The sequence below is a fragment of the Bombina bombina genome, chromosome 2 (genome assembly GCF_027579735.1).
Source record: "Bombina bombina isolate aBomBom1 chromosome 2, aBomBom1.pri, whole genome shotgun sequence".
Lineage (NCBI taxonomy): Eukaryota > Metazoa > Chordata > Amphibia > Anura > Bombinatoridae > Bombina > Bombina bombina.
In genome coordinates, this window is record NC_069500.1 from 37,876,072 (window position 1) to 37,893,701 (window position 17,630).

The 17,630-nt window shown below is 36.6% G+C and overlaps 1 protein-coding gene across 5 annotated transcripts in view; it reads left to right on the forward strand.

Moving 5' to 3' along the window:
• RUSC2 (RUN and SH3 domain containing 2) overlaps positions 1–17,630 on the forward strand; it is a 175,456-nt gene that overhangs the window by 78,680 nt on the left and 79,146 nt on the right. For all 5 annotated transcript variants that reach the window (XM_053701023.1, XM_053701024.1, XM_053701020.1 and 2 more), the window contains exon 3: positions 14,949–15,737. In XM_053701023.1, the coding sequence (XP_053556998.1) occupies positions 14,949–15,737 (789 nt within the window). The remainder of the gene's footprint in view (positions 1–14,948; positions 15,738–17,630) is intronic.

The following is a 17,630-nucleotide window of genomic DNA, read 5'->3' on the forward strand; positions in this document are numbered from 1 at the left end:
GCTTAGTGTTAGGTTTATTTAAGGGGGGTTTGGGTTAGATTAGGGGTATGTGGGTGGTGGGTTGTAATGTTGGGGGGCTTGGGTATTGTATTTTTTTTTTTACAGGCAAAAGAGCTGAACTTCTTGGGGCATGCCCCGCAAAGGGCCCTGTTCAGGGCTGGTAAGGTAAAAGAGCTTTGAACTTTAGTTATTTAGAATAGGGTAGGGCATTTTTTTATTTTGGGGGGCTTTATTATTTTATTAGGGGGCTTAGAGTAGGTGTAATTAGTTTAAATTGTTGTAATATTTTTCTGATGTTTGTAAATATTTTTTTATTTTTTGTAACTTAGTTCTTTTTTATTTTTTGTACTTTAGCAAGTTTATTTAATTGTATTTATTTGTAGGAATTGTATTTAATTAATTTATTGATAGTGTAGTGTTAGGTTAATTGTAGGTAATTGTAGGTAGTTTATTTAATTAATTTATTGATAGTATAGTGTTAGGTTTAATTGTAACTTAGGTTAGGATTTCTTTTACAGGTAAATTTGTAGTTATTTTCACTATTTTAGCTATTAAATAGTTCTTAACTATTTAATAGCTATTGTACCTGGTTAAAATATATACAAAGTTACCTGTAAAATAAATATTAATCCTAAAATAGCTATAATATAATTATAATTTATATTGTAGCTATATTAGGATTTATTTTACAGGTAAGTATTTAGCTTTAATTAGGAATAATTTATTTAATAAGAGTTAATTAATTTCGTTAGATTAAAATTATATTTAATTTAGGGGGGTGTTAGTGTTAGGGTTAGACTTAGCTTTAGGGGTTAATACATTTATTAGAATAGCGGTGAGCTCTAGTCTGCAGATTAGGGGTTAATAATTGAAGTTTGGTGTCGGCGATGTTAGGGAGGGCAGATTAGGGGTTAATACTATTTATTATAGGGTTAGTGAGGCGGATTAGGGGTTAATAACTTTATTATAGTAGCGCTCAGGTCCGGTCGGCAGATTAGGGGTTAATAAGTGTAGGCAGGTGGAGGCGACTTTGTGGGGGACAGATTAGGGGTTAATAAATATAATATAGGGGTCGGCGATGTTAGGGCAGCAGATTAGGGGTACATAGGGATAATGTAAGTAGCGGCGGTTTACGGAGCGGCAGATTAGGGGTTAATAATAATATGCAGGGGTCGGCGATAGCGGGGTCGGCAGATTAGGGGTTAATAAGTGTAAGGTTAGGGGTGTTTAGACTCGGGGTACATGTTAGAGTGTTAGGTGCAGACGTAGGAAGTGTTACCGCATAGCAAACAATGGGGCTGCGTTAGGAGCTGAACGCGGCTTTTTTGCAGGTGTTAGGTTTTTTTTCAGCTCAAACAGCCCCATTGTTTCCTATGGGAGAATCGTGCACGAGCACGTTTTTGAGGCTGGCCGCGTCCGTAAGCAACTCTGGTATCGAGAGTTGAAGCTGCGTTAAAAATGCTCTACGCTCCTTTTTTGGAGCCTAATGCAGCCTTTATGTGGACTCTCAATACCAGAGTTATTTTTATGGTGCGGCCAGAAAAAAGCCGGCGTTAGTTTTTCGGGTCGTTACCGACAAAACTCCAAATCTAGCCGTATGTCTATATGTTATAACATTACATTTTAATGAATTAGAATATTTCATTTATGCATAAGAAAGGCCCTTTAAACAAAGGATAATTTACAATGAATACTAGCAGCTTTAGAGTTATGCTATATAATAATGTATGCAAATGTATTCTAATAAGTAGGGATGGGCAAATGTGTTTATATTCAAATTCGAATGTTCGAACGAATGTTATTGTAGAAATTCGATTTACATAAAAAAATGTTGATAAGAACGAATATTCTGGGAATGTTATTTACAGTTTTTGAATGTCACTTTCGAATTTGAATGTTTATAAATAGATCGAATGTCCACATTAGAAATTTCGAATGTAACATTCGATTTAATAAATACTATTCAGTAGTTCAATAGTTCATGTGTTAGGGAATTTAGTAAATTGATACTTAATAGATACAAATATATCAATTTGAATGTTTCTATTTCGAATATTGCAAAAATTTGTATATTCCATTTAAAGAAAGCATTAGAAATACTATTACAAATATATAAATTTGAATTTTTCGAATTTCAATTATTGCATAATTTGAATCGCAGTATTAGAAAAATTCTAATCGAATATTACATTTAAAGAAAGCATTAGAAATACTATTTACATTAAACAAATGTTAGAATGCTGTACAAACATTCGAAATTCAAAACGAACGAAAGAATGTGTTAAAATTAATTTTATTGTTCGAATGTTGCGAAACATTCGCCCATCCCTATTAATAAGCATGGTTTTCTATTTTTCTTTTTTTCTTTTTTATGTAGCATCTCTGTTTTATGGCAGTCAGAGTTGATAAGTTATAAAATGTCATATCCTCATGAGAAATGTGTTGAAATGGAAGGAATTTAGAAACCAAGTGAAAATCCTTGCAAGAGATTTCACAGGTATTGGAATAGACCCTAGTATATACCACTCACAAACTGCCAAATTACTGTCACCTACGATTATCACCTTTCTTGGTGAAAAAAATACCAGTCGTGTATTGAGAGCAATTGGTTTGGGAGCTTTTGCCCTTTCTTTTTCCCTTCTGCTGCTGCCCAGACTCCTCCTATATCCTGCTCCACCCCTTCCACAGAACACCTGCCATTGGCTTCTCGCACACATAACATCTACAGCTCAACCCACAAGTCTCCTTCACACAACGTTTACCTCCCAGTTCATAACATGTTGTAACTTATTCTATTTAGCATAAATAACGATTTATTTTCTGCATTGACCTAAACCCTAGAAATACCCCCCATGTCAGTAAAATACCAGCCTGATGTAACCGTAATAATCTCTAAATATCGACGCAGCCTGGGGTGCTTTCAAAATACTTGTGTGTATTCCTTTACTTGAAGGGAAAAATTATATCTCAATCAGACGTGATAACTGAAAATAAAACCTGAGAGTGAATCATGTTTGTGGAATATTTACTTTGATCCATCATTCCATTTGGTGACTCACAAGTGAAGTAACCTTGACCGTATTGTTCTCGTCATGCTTGTTAGGCTCTTATTTTACTACTTAGGTTTTTTTTGTAGACTATATCACTGTTTATGCAGAGGGAGCTAAGTGCTCACAATGGCAGTGACAGATGCCGCTTACTAATGTGACCTTGTTATTTAGAAGAAGAACAAAATCCATTTATACTTGTTCGCTTTTATATCATCTGACATTCTTTATTATGGTAAACAGAACCTATAGATCCACTAAATGTATTGATTTTTCTTTTGTATTTGCAATAAATGTTTTCTGCCATACGGGTTTATCAAGACAAAAGTGTATTATTTTCTTATAAAACAATGTATTTCTGGAGCAGCCGAAGGAATCAGGGGAACCTGAAAGGAAACAACAGTTGTTGCCTAGTTTCATAAAGAGGAAGTATTCTTATTATTATAATTTATTTGTAGAGCGCCAACAGATTATGGAGCGCTATAGACATAGGTGCAATATATAATAGAGACAACTATAAGGGGCAATAATAGACCAAGTGGGTGGGTAGATAGCCCTACCAGTGATGTGCCATTTGTTGTAGATCATCTTGCATGAAGGTGACTTTCCTAACAGGTGGGCTTGTGAGCTTAGGTAAGTCTCACATTCTTGTTAAAAGATTGTACCCACTACCTTGCACCTAATTTGTGGCATATCACCCCTTATGCCAGGGAATCTTTTGTGCCATGAACCCTTTGGCAGAATAATATTTATAAACTTGATGGTCACATATTCATCTGTGTTACAAAGGCAATGGCACCTTACAGAGAACTGAGTTTGAAATGTTAAGTTTTGCAGAACAAAACAATAAAAATTACTCATCTACTTCAATTTTGTAAAATTTTTCATTTGACTTAACAATACAGGCCCAGATTACAAGTGACGCAATAATAATAGTACAGGACATGCAAAGCAGTATTGCTGGACTGCGCTAATTTGAAGTGCACAACTTAATATTACAAGTCCATGGTAAAGCACATTAACAAGAGGAGGGTTAGCGGGGCTGGCATCGCTTTAGCGCAACCTAAACTTTCAATGGAGATCGCAACCACGCTAAATAGCGCTGGTATTACAAGTTAAAAGTTATAGGTAGCGCTCATGCGAAACCCAAAATTGCAATAGAATATTTAATGTAACTTGAGACATAAAGTAAGTTTAAGGGTTAAAAAACAAATTCATAAAACATATAAAAAGTTATTAAAATAAACTATTACACACAAACAGTATATATATGCATGAACACATACAGGTAGAAAGCCCTTTATCCAAACTGCTTGGGACCGGAAAATGTTTGGTTTATGGAACAATTTGGATTTTGGAGCATTTGCATCTATAAAATGGGAAAGTTTTGATAAAATTTAGTCAGAATTTACATATCTTAATACAGGTAGTTTTGTTTTTTAACCATATTTAATATTTTTGTATACATAGTACCCTCAGAAGCTGTAATCAGAAAGGTAATATGTGTTGTTTTAATTAAATATAGACTATTATTTGCATTTAAGTCCAAAAACAAACCAAAGACACAAGCATAGAAGATTGTGACTTACAGTCCTGTAAAATAGTATTTTTTTATATATTTTTTTTAAATGTTAATTAAAACATACATGTGTATTTTGTGTAAACATATGTGTAAATATGTGCACATACACATACATATACACACATACAATATAAACACATAGAAAAACATATATATACTCTGTTGAGCCCTTCCCAGTCAAGTAAATTGTTTTAATGTGTTTTTAATAGAAATATTTTAAATTCTTATGTTCTTCGTTTACAAAAAAATGTGAACCGCTAAGTTATAATAATTAAAATATTGCCATATTTTCCAAACCTCACTTACAGAACATGGGTTGTCTATGCCAAATAATGGCATATATAAATTATATCTTGGTCTCATTTGTTGAACCATAGCTCCTTTCCATGAGAGCATACTGAGGTTACAATAATTGTTGCAAATACTGCAACCATATAATGTAGAAGTCATGTGCACACTCCTAGCCTACCTTAGGAGCTGAGTTTAAACAAAGAAGAATGGGAAAGGTTTTAAAAACTACAAGCAATATCTTAAAATGAAAGTTTCATTGTGGCTTTTGTGTTCTTGTTGTTGAGTTGTATGATATTTGGCTCAGGGATTTTTATGGATACAAATAATAGGAATAATTGCCTTTTTTCCTGATTACAGTAACAATCTAATTTGCAGTTTTTCTGATTATATTACAGCATGTTGCCATATGATGGTAATTTGGAGTGTGTAGTTCCCTCTTTTTTATGTCTAGTCATCCTAACAATAGTATGGAGAATCTCCAAACTGACTCCATGCTCACATGCCTAAAGGGCACCTCACTGATAAGTCCCAAAAAAGCTAAAACATACATCTGGTGTTAGTTGTCTTACCCTTTAACAAGTATCCTTTGGTATTTAAGGGATACTTGTTAAAGGGTACTTAGGATAGCCTTAGACTGATATACTGCAGGAACCTTTTCCTCTTTTAAAGGCATTTTTACTTAAAGGGACAGTCTACACCAGAATTGTTATTGTTTTAAAAGATAGATAATCCCTTTATTACCCATTCCCTAGTTTTGCTTAACCAACATAGTTATATTAATACTGTTTTTACCTCTGTGATTATTTTTTATCTAAGCCTATGCAGACTGCCCCTTATTTCAGTTCTTTTGACAGACTTGCATTTTAGCCAATCAGTGCTGACTCCTAGGCAACTCCATGTGCGTGAGCACAGTGTTATCTATATGACACACATGAACTAACACCCTCTAGTGGTAAAAAACTGTCAAAATTCATTCAGATAAGAGGCCGCCTTCAAGGTCTAAAAAATTAGCATATGAACCTCCTAGGTTTAGCTTTCAACTAAGAATACCAAGAGAACAAAGCAAAATTAGTAATAAAAGTAAATTGGAAAGTTGTTTAAAATTACATGCCCTATCTGAATCGTGAAAGTTTATTTTGGACTAGACTTTCCCTTTAAAAGAGACTTCAACCTGAATGGACACTATCTCTTTGAAAAAGCACAGATTTTCCAGCTTTGTTCACTCTCTGCTGAATGTAGTGAGTCTCTCTTTTCTTTATACGTATAATACGTCTGAACAATGTTTAATTTGAAGCTAATTTGCCTATAAATAGATATAAGTATTTCTGAATGAGGTCACTAGACAGAAAGTGAATATATGGTATATTAGGCTAAGTGTAAGACTACTTATTACTTAATTTTTTTTAAATAATATATATATAAGTTGATCATAAAAACTACTAGGAATATAAGAACAAGGTTAATGTTGTTTGTGCGTGAGAGCTCATTGTATCAAGCTGATGGTTATTTGGCCTTAAGACTTGAAGGATCTGTACTTAGCAGCTCTTTCACTTTGTTGCTGCCTGTGCCTACTTGGAGTTGATTCAGTTTATCTAGAGGCAGTCCATTCATACTAATATGACAAATATTTAAGTCTCTGATGTTTTAATTAAGAAATGGGCAAAACTGTAAACATCTGAGACTAGTTTAGTTCCAGAAATAGTTCGTTTAAACAGGGGTCGACAAATCTTTTTAAGATTTAGGAGCCAGCAATACTTTTAGGAGCCAGACAGTGGTATTTGTATATAGATATATGGAGAATAACCCATAAAGTTAGGAGAAAGGGGTAAAATTCTAGGAACCAGTGGCTCCCTGGTTCCTGGATTTGTCAAGCCCTGTGTTAAAGGGACAATTAGACTGCTGGGTATAACAACAATAACATGGTTACTTCTCACCATGCTGTTGTCTTTTCCTCCTGTGCCTGTCTTCAATGCCATTTTTAACCCCTTACAGATAAGTTGGTGAAGCTCCGCATCTTCATACTAGGCACTAACATCTTGGAGTTTGCAAATGAGTTGCATTGCCAACTTTTTGTCAGTAGTATTGTGTGCTTTTAGTTTAGCCACCTCTTTGAAGTGACTACATTTATCTATATTGTTACTGAGGACTTTATTGAAATATAAATTTCAGGTAACTTTTAAACTGTGAAACTGTAAAGCTCTCACTCTGTATTAAGCATCATAACTTTAAATGCAGGCATCAGCTGTCAAAAAGCCAACAACATCACAGATCTGTGACAGGGTACAAGAATACTTAGAGGCTCATTTATCAAGCTCTGTATGGAGCTTGTGGGCCCGTGTTTCTGGCGAGTCTTCAGACTCGCCCGAAACAACAGTAATAAAACAGCGTTCTAAAAACTGCTGCTCCATAACCCTATCCGCCTGCTCTGAGCAGGCGGACAGACATCGCCGAAATTCAACATGATCAAGTACGATCAGGTTGATTGACACCTCCCTGCTGGCCGCGAGTCTGCAGGGGGCGGCGTTGAACCAGCAGCTCTTGTGAGCTGCTGGTGCAATGCTGATTACGGAGAGCATATTGCTCTCCGCATTCAGCGAGGTCTTGTGGACCTGATCCGCACTGTCAGATCAGGTCCGCGAGACCTTTGATAAATAGGCCTCATGGTATTATCTTTATCCGCCTCATGGTATTATCTTTATCCCCCCCCTCTCTATGTGTAATACTGCAGTAATGAGCAGTGGTTCATAGCAGCACTGTAGGACTGATGCAGAGCCCAGTATAGCAGTTTTAGGCTGTGCTTTTCATCATTGGGGAGACCTATTTGTTAATTGTAAGTTGCTAAATGTAAAAATAAAAACTATTTGTGACACTTTGAGACTCCTTTTAAGAAATGACAGCTTTGAAAACAGACTCATTGGTTGGAGACGTAAAAAAAAAGGTGTAATCCATCCACACTGCAGGACCATAAGGGAACTCGAATGTAAGGTTATTTTGATAAAGGGATAAGGACCTCCCAACTTTGTACAGGAACGTTTATGAAGAAATGAAGTCAAACCGTTGTCTGCTTCATAAACGCTGACATAATCAACTTACGGAGATGAGAACTTTGTTTTCAGATCTTTTATGATTCAAATAGAGCATGCAGGGGCGTATTATGGCCTAGGCCAACAAGGCCGGTGCCTAGGGCAGCAGATTTGGGAGGGGCAGCACATCTGCCCTATCCTCTCTCTCTAAAAGCCAGCACACAGTACAGAGCCGCCGGCAGTTTTGCAGTGGAAGCGTACTTGGTGAGAAACTTGACCGGGGATATGCTTCCAAGGTGAGGCTGAAGGAGAAGACCTTGTGCCGATATGCTGCCTCCCCTTATCAGCTGTGGTGAGTCTGCGAGTGCAGTGCTTATTGCAGGTGTTAGCAGCTAACAGACTGGATGCGTCTGTGCACTGCTTAGATCAGCTTGTGATGTCTAATCATAAACTCTTAGCGCTAATGTATGTTAGCTACTGATAGCTAGCTTTCTCTGCATTCATGTGATGTCTAATCATAAACTCTCAGCGCTAATGTATGTTAGCTACTAATAGCTAGCTGTCTCTGCATTCATGTGATGTCTAATCATAAACTCTCAGCGCTAGTGTATGTTAGCTAATAGATAGCTTTCTCTGCATTCATGTGATGTCTAATCATAAACTCTCAGCGCTAGTGTATGTTAGCTACTAATAGCTAGCTGTCTCTGCATTCATGTGATGTCTAATAATAAACTATCAGCGCTAATGTATGTTAGCTACTAATAGCTAGCTTTCTCTGCATTCATGTGATGTCTAATAATAAACTATCAGCGCTAATGTATGTTAGCTACTAATAGTTAGCTTTCTCTGCATTCATGTGATGTCTAATAATAAACTATCAGCGCTAATGTATGTTAGCTACTAATAGCTAGCTTTCTCTGCATTCATGTGATGTCTAATCATAAACTCTCAGCGCTAATGTATGTTAGCTACTAATAGCTAGCTGTCTCTGCATTCATGTGATGTCTAATCATAAACTCTCTGCGCTAGTGTATGTTAGCTACTAATAGATAGCTTTCTCTGCATTCATGTGATGTCTAATCATAAACTCTCAGTGCTAATGTATGCTAGCTACTAATAGCTAGCTGTCTCTGCATTCATGTGATGTCTAATCATAAACTCTCAGCGCTAATGTATGTTAGCTACTAATAGCTAGCTGTCTCTGCATTCATGTGATGTCTAATAATAAACTATCAGCGCTAGTGTATGTTAGCTACTAATAGCTAGCTGTCTCTGCATTCATGTGATGTCTAATCATAAACTCTCTGCGCTAGTGTATGTTAGCTACTAATAGATAGCTTTCTCTGCATTCATGTGATGTCTAATCATAAACTCTCAGCGCTAGTGTATGTTAGCTACTAATAGATAGCTTTCTCTGCATTCATGTGATGTCTAATCATAAACTCTCAGCGCTAATGTATGTTAGCTACTAATAGCTAGCTGTCTCTGCATTCATGTGATGTCTAATAATAAACTATCAGCGCTAATGTATGTTAGCTACTAATAGCTAGCTTTCTCTGCATTCATGTGATGTCTAATAATAAACTATCAGCGCTAATGTATGTTAGCTACTAATAGTTAGCTTTCTCTGCATTCATGTGATGTCTAATAATAAACTATCAGCGCTAATGTATGTTAGCTACTAATAGCTAGCTTTCTCTGCATTCATGTGATGTCTAATCATAAACTCTCAGCGCTAATGTATGTTAGCTACTAATAGCTAGCTGTCTCTGCATTCATGTGATGTCTAATCATAAACTCTCAGCGCTAGTGTATGTTAGCTACTAATAGATAGCTTTCTCTGCATTCATGTGATGTCTAATCATAAACTCTCAGTGCTAATGTATGTTAGCTACTAACAGCTAGCTGTCTCTGCATTCATGTGATGTCTAATCATAAACTCTCAGCGCTAGTGTATGTTAGCTACTAATAGATAGCTTTCTCTGCATTCATGTGATGTCTAATAATAAACTCTCAGCGCTAGTGTATGTTAGCTACTAATAGATAGATTTCTCTGCATTCATGTGATGTCTAATCATAAACTCACAGCTCTAGTGTATGTTAGCTACTAATAGATAGCTTTCTCTGCATTCATGTGATGTCTAATCATAAACTCTCAGTGCTAATGTATGTTAGCTACTAACAGCTAGCTGTCTCTGCATTCATGTGATGTCTAATCATAAACTCTCAGCGCTAGTGTATGTTAGCTACTAATAGATAGCTTTCTCTGCATTCATGTGATGTCTAATAATAAACTCTCAGCGCTAGTGTATGTTAGCTACTAATAGATAGCTTTCTCTGCATTCATGTGATGTCTAATCATAAACTCACAGCTCTAGTGTATGTTAGCTACTAATAGATAGCTTTCTCTGCATTCATGTGATGTCTAATCATAAACTCTCTGTGCTAATGTATGTTAGCTACTAATAGATAGCTTTTTTCTGCATTAATGAACCCACGGAGTAAATAGTAAACGGACACTTAAAAAGTTTCATTACTTAAATAATGGTAATTACTGCATGTTGTTGCATGTAAAGGGCAGTGATTGTTTCAAAGTGTATTCTTCTTTCCTTCCATTCCTCTCTCCCTTCTTTTTCTTTCTCCCTCCCTTCCTCAACTCACTCCTTCCCTTCTTTCTCTCAATTCCCTCCCTTGCTCCCTTCTTTAACTCCTTTCTTTCCCTCACCACTTTTCTATTCTCTCTCTCTCTCTCTCTCTCTCGCCCTCCCTCCCTTCCTGCTTTCCTTTCCCTCCCTTTTATCCCCTCCCCTTCGTTTCTCTCCCTTCTCTTAGGGAGAAAATGGTATGAGATGCATGCAATTCAAACCCACCTGTATGCAAGTGTTTTGCTAGCCCATTTTCTTTTGAATTGTTATGAAAAAACAAACAAAACAAAAACATTTTACGCACTGACCCCAAAAAATATTAAGTGGAAAAAGGCCTAAAACCTTTGAGGAGGGGCAGAAGAATTTTGAGTGCCTAGGGCAGCACAAAACATAAATACGCCACTGAGAGCATGCAATTTTAATCAACTTCCCCAATACAATCCTATTATCAATTTTTCATTGTTCTCTTGATATATTTTATTGTAAAGCAGGGAAGTTAGATTAGGAGCCAGCCCATTTCTGGATTGCACAGTTTTGCAAAACTGTTATTCATTTGCAAGAGCACTAATTGGCAGCACTATTGTAGTTCTCCAGATGCCTACCTAAGAATATAATGAGTAAAGTAAGTTGGATAATTCCTTAAAATCCTATGCTCTGTCTGGATCACAAAATACAGCAGGCACTGATTCCGTTATAACAGTAACATATTTTATGTGAAGAGAAGGATTAGATTGTCATTTGTAACTATTGCAGTTCACACATTTCACAAATTTCCAGACCTTTCATAACAAACATCACAAGTTCAAACTCCTGTTCCAATATTTTTGGGCTAAACCTTCTCTAAACAGTGCGTCATTTACCCAATGTAATGAAGTACAGGGATTTAAAAAAAAAAAAAAAACACTATACAAGAGAACATTTATTTTTTTTATATAGTAAATAGACTGTAAATACTTTGAGATTGTAATAAAATTTCATTATTTATGTTGCCCAGTTTTCCTGTAATTTAAAGGAACATGAAACTCAAAATAATTCCTTCATGATTAAAGGGACAGTCTAGTATAAATTAAACTTTCATTATTCAGATAGGACTTTTAATTTTAATCAACTTTCCAATTTACTTTTATCATCAAATTTGCTTTTTTCTTTTGGTATTCTTAGTTTAAACTAAACCTAGGTAGGCTCATATGCTAATTTCTAAGCCTTTGAGGGCTTCCTCTTTATCATAGGCTTTTTAAATCTCTTTTCAACACAAAGAGACAGAAAGTACCTGTGGGCCATATAGATCAGGGGTCACCAACCTTTCGAACCTCAAGGACCACTAAACTCAAATTTTGAATCCTGTGGACCACTAACATAATTTTATTTTTAAAAAAAGGTACAAACCTCTATAATGCGTGTGTGTGTTTGTATATATATATATATATATATATATATATATATATATATATATATATATACACACACATACTGTACATAACTAGTATAAGCATATCTAAGTTTACATTATGTATATATTTACATATTTTTAAGAATTATTTTTTGAAATTAACTGAATGACAGAACTGAGAGAATACTTCCAAATGACAGATGAAGGGTGAGTGCCAACTTTTGAGCTGGAAACAGAGAAGCAGAAAGTGGGGAAAAAAAGAATTATGTTTAAACGGACCACAAGACTTCCAAGTTACCTCCACAGTTAGGAATTATTCAAAACTATTTATGATCATGGACAGACATTGGAGTCATAAATTAAGTTTATATCAGAAAGCTATCAATATGGATGTGAGCTAACCATGACTGATGTTACCGGCAATCACTATAATACTGGTGGGATATGGCTGATCTGCTGGATGCCAATTACTGGAATTCAGGTGGAATGGCTTTGTGCAAGGGAAAATGATTAGAATGAAAAATGATTCATATTTAATAATAAAAAAAAAAAGAAGATGGCGGGGAGGTACTGTACTGTAAGTCCATCTGAAGGAATTAAGTAAACTACTACAAAGAGACAGGTAAAGGGAAGAAAATAAATGAAATATAAGAGAGACATTTAAAAAAAAATATATTTTCTTTTTTATATACTTTAATTCCACTATTTCAAGCCAAGACTATACCAACCTCTGCTGGCTTTACAGTAGAAGCATCTTCCTCTGAACAGCGCGCTGGACGGGAAGAGTTAAAAATACAATCTAGCTACGCAAGTTGCGCAGTACTACGCAACATGCTTAGGGAGATTGCAATTTAACTCCTCCTCGTCAGTTTTCACTGATGTCCAGCCAGGCACTGTAGGGAATTGCAGTGCAACGGGGGTGACACCTTCAAAATAGATTAATGCCTGCTTGATGGTGTCAAGGACCACCAACATCTTCTGACGGACCACTGGTTGGCGACCGCTGATATAGATAACACTGTGTTCAGGCACAGGGGGTTATTTAAAATTTAGCACAAAACAATGCTAAATTTAAGACAATAGATAATAAACAGTCACAGTCATGTGATCAGGGGGCTGGAAGAAGGTTCCTAGATACAAGGTAATCACAGAGGTAAAAAGTACATTAATATAACTGTGTTGGTTATGCAAAACTGGGGAATGGGTAATAAAGGTATTATCTATCTTTTAAAACAATAACAATTCTATGGTAGACTGTCCCTTTAAATGGATAGTCTAGTCAAAATTAAACTTTCACGAATAAGATAGAGAATGCAATTTTAAACAACTAATTTACTCCTAATATCAATTTTTCTTCGTTCTCTTGGTGACTTTATTTAAAAAAGCAGGAATGTAAGGTTAGGAGCCGGCACATGTTTGGTTCTGCACCTGGGTCTTATTTTTATCTTAAACTCTGATGTTAATCTTTTGAAAGGCTTCAGAAAAAAAATGTGTTTGCTGTGCCTTAAAGGGACATTAAACACTAAATACATGCTAGATAAAATGATGCATTTAAAGAAAAGATTAGTCTGAGAATAATATGTAGATATAGTTTTTAAAGTTTCATTAGCTGTTTAAATATTGACAAAACAAGTGTAAAGTTTTAGTGTCTATAAAACACTGGGAGCAGCCATGTTGTAACTTAGGTTACCTTCTTTGCTGTGGCCAATTAGGAACAGTTATAAATAGGTCACTAGAGTGTGTAGCCAATGGCTGTGTGGAATATAACAGTGTTCTGCTCTTCCATTTCTAACAGGAACTAAAGAGCTCACAATTACTGAATGGAATTACAGGAAAAGGGGACACAATTTCTAATTTAAGAATATTGCAGAAATACTATTTATCATTTTATGTGTTTAATGTCCCTTTAAAGCTGTGTATCACATGGCTTAGAGTCTTATACTATTTGTTATGTCTGACTCTGTATGCAGCATGCAATAGGAATTCTACTGGATTATCACTTAAAATAGATCCTTTGGAATTCTGCCATTTTACAAAATACAAACTCAGACAACACATTCCTTTTTGTTTTTATGGCATATTTTTGCAATTCTTCTCAGACAGACAATCCTGCTGTGTGTGGTTACAGGCTGGCAAGCCCTCCGAAAAGTATTCACTTCTTAAAGCCAAATATTGAAGGGTTGAAACATAATATGGTCTAATTTATTATAGCCAGTAATTTTTAATACAATTCAACTTGTACTAATGTGTGTTTAACCCCGGCAAAGTGGTTAAATACACAGTAGAAGTACTGCTCGAGACCCCCAAAGCACTGCTTATCCCTAGTGGAACTGCCACTCATAAACAGCAGCGCTAGTCGCAAAATTCAGTTGTGTAACTATGGCTGTTGATTGTATCAGTGTCAGTTTCTACTCAGGACCAGCAGTACTCTGCAGAACCCAAGCAGTACTTATACTGTGTGTTTAACCTATTTTCGGGGTGTAAACACGCATTAGTGCAGGGTCAAAAGTCTTAAAATGACACGTGCTAACAAATTAAAGCTGGTCATTTTTCGACTATTAAGAAATTTATATATTACTGTCTTTGGAAGTATAAATTACCAACAACAAATTCTGAAACGGAGTTAGAGATTTCTAGGATATTTTAAGCAACTTTCTAATGTTAATTTGTCTTTGTTCTCTTGGTATATTTTGTTGAAAAGCAGCAGCACTATTTCCTGTCATGTATTGCTTAAGATGCGTTCCTAGGTGTCTCTTTAACACAGAATATCATGGGAACATAGCAAATTTAATAATAGAAATAAAAACCAAGGGGCTCTGGTAAGTAGGTAAGATCTCTGCACTGGTATTTTATAATGGAAGGTATGAGGTTGGTTTATACAGCAGATGATTTGTCTTACACAACATGCAATATGGTATGGAAAATAACCACTTTCTAAGTGATTTACAAATCCATCCTCTCTCTTCTTAGGTGTTGGAGCAGAGGCCAAACCTGTTTTTCGGTACAGCAAGGACCAGCGCCCAACCACACTGCCCATCCAACCCTTTGTTTTCCAGCATCACTTCAGCAAGCCCAAGACTCGTCCCCTGCACAGTCATTTTACATCCAGCTTGTCCCAGCTGTATGGTTTGTCCAGCAGCCGATCCTCCAGCCAACATAATGTGTTAGACTCTCAGTCTTCAGCTCCAGTCACACTTTGTGGTCAGGCAGATGGAACTAGTAACCAGGTTAACAATGTTGCTGGGAAATTTTCTCTGGATGGAGTGATCAGCAACAATGAGAATCAGAATAAAAAATCAGCCTCAGAAACAACTCGCCCATCTCCTTTGGGAAGTTATTCTCCAATCAGAAGCAATGCCACCTTCTTTCAGAGCACAGACTCAGGCACATCCACTTCACCTTCACCGGAAAAAGCCAAGGAGACTAAGCCTCCTCGAAGCCATTCATGTCCTCTATCAGCCAACCTTCTCCCTGATAGGGTACCTCCTGCAAGGGGGACAACCTTACCAGGAGCTGCCAAGCCCACCCGAAAGTATGAAGTGACACCTAAACTGGAGATCCAAAGGTCAGCGATTAAAAGGGAGACATTAAAGGAACCCAGCACTCAGGTGTCTAAACATGGACTCCCTCCTATCACCTCATTACCGCTTCTTAGCACAACTGTACCTGAGGGCAGCCAGATGTTACCTCCTAGAAATGAAACGGAGAAAGGCAATAGATGCGCAGCAGAGAATATCAACATGTCACGTCCTGTAAATGGTATGGAAAATGCAAGTTATTTCAAAGGATGCTTACATGAAATTAAGTATTTTAAAGTTAACAAAACTTAGTGTTGCAGCATCGAAATCCCTCATCTTCACTCCTCATCAGTTTGACAAGATGTTAATAGTTATGTCCAGTTAGTCTAATGCAGTATTGCTTTATATTGCTGATGATGCGTTTGGAGAAGCCAAGTGATTTTTCTATATTAAATTGGTAGAATCAGTATACTGCAAAAACATGCATGTGCTATATTTGTGAGATAATTTGTTTAGATTTGTTGTTTAAGCATGTTTTAAAGTGTTATATCAAATTTAGTAGTTTGCTGACAGTTCTTCTTAGCAATGTCTTCTTAATATCACAACTGCCAAAATATCACAACTATATGGTCACAGCAATGTCACTTGTGCAGGAAGGTTACAAATGGTATTACTGATGGGGTAACCCCCCATCAACAGACTTGGGATAAAATTTGTAGCGGACATAATATCAGTACATAGGCCTAAATGTATTTTCTTTTCTAACCATAACCCCAGCGTGTGACTATAAAATTAACCCAAATCCATAGGTCTAAACCAAGTCCCTATCTACAGCCACCAATCCCTAACCCAAATGCCTAGACATAAACCGAGTCTTTATCCCCAGCCCCAATTCCTAACACAAATCCCTAGCCCTAAACCCAGTCCCAAAAGAGCCTTAACTCTAAACTCAATCCATAAACAAATTCATAAAATTAACCTCATTCCCTAACCATAGCCTCAACTCCAACCCCTAACAAAGAACTAATCTGGTCCTTACCTCAGTTCCTATCCCTTACCCTAAACCAATTCCTAGCTGTAGCATACAGATCATTGGTCACTACATTATTGTACAACAAAGTTACAGGATGTAAAGATCTGACCAAACTCACAATCTCTACCCATGAAATAGCAGCCTTTAGGCTCAGTATTGCATGCCAACAATAACTTCAGGTGGTTACTCTGTGTCAGTAATGCTAGTTGTGAGCTTTGTGAGTATCTGGAAACTGAAACTGAATTTATTGCATGTCATGATATGGGATTACTTTACCATAACATGGTATGTTTTGCGTATTAGTTATTTCCCTTATATGTCCAACATGATAAATGAATCACTGACATAAAATTAAATAAACATCTCCTGCCTAGAGCTAGGAGAAGCAGTTCATATAAAACCAGGGCAGTGCAACCCAACATAATGTGGCCCCTGTTGCTTTCATCTGGCCCCTACTTACTCATTTAACACAAATAACCTACAGCTCCCCTTCTGCAACACTCAAGCTGCTCTTCTTGTTTGTTATTTACTCATTCCTGTTCTTTCTGATGGGTCTGCTGCTGTGGAAAGAAATCACACAGAAACTGTGTCGTGTCACTTGGTCATTTATATTGGAGTATATATTTAAAAAATGTATATTCTGGCAAATCATTTAAACAAGTCATTTATACCTAGGTAGTTTCAGGTGCAGCAATGCACTACTGGGAGTTTGTTGGTGATTGGTGGCTACGCTCATATGCCTGTTGTCATTGGCTCCTAGTAGTGTCTTGCTGCTCTGCTTTCTGTAAGACCCAGAATTCACTAGGAGGTAACCCTCAAATCATAGGACCCTTGATCAGGGTGAAAAACCACAAAGACAATCCCAGGGGCTGCCCTTGGCAAATTCTCTAAAAAAGGGTCTGTTCCTGCAGGTTGCAAGATGCCTCCCTTAGAAAATAATGTTTTTCATTGGAAAGGGGACCTTGACCAGGGAGAGCAAAGCTGACAGGGAGTAGGGGGGCACACATTCAGCAGTATTTTACAATCTACTTTTGTACGCATGTGTTTTGTTCATTATGACTTAATGGTACCTCCTTTCAGTTTGTAAGATAAAGCAGCAAG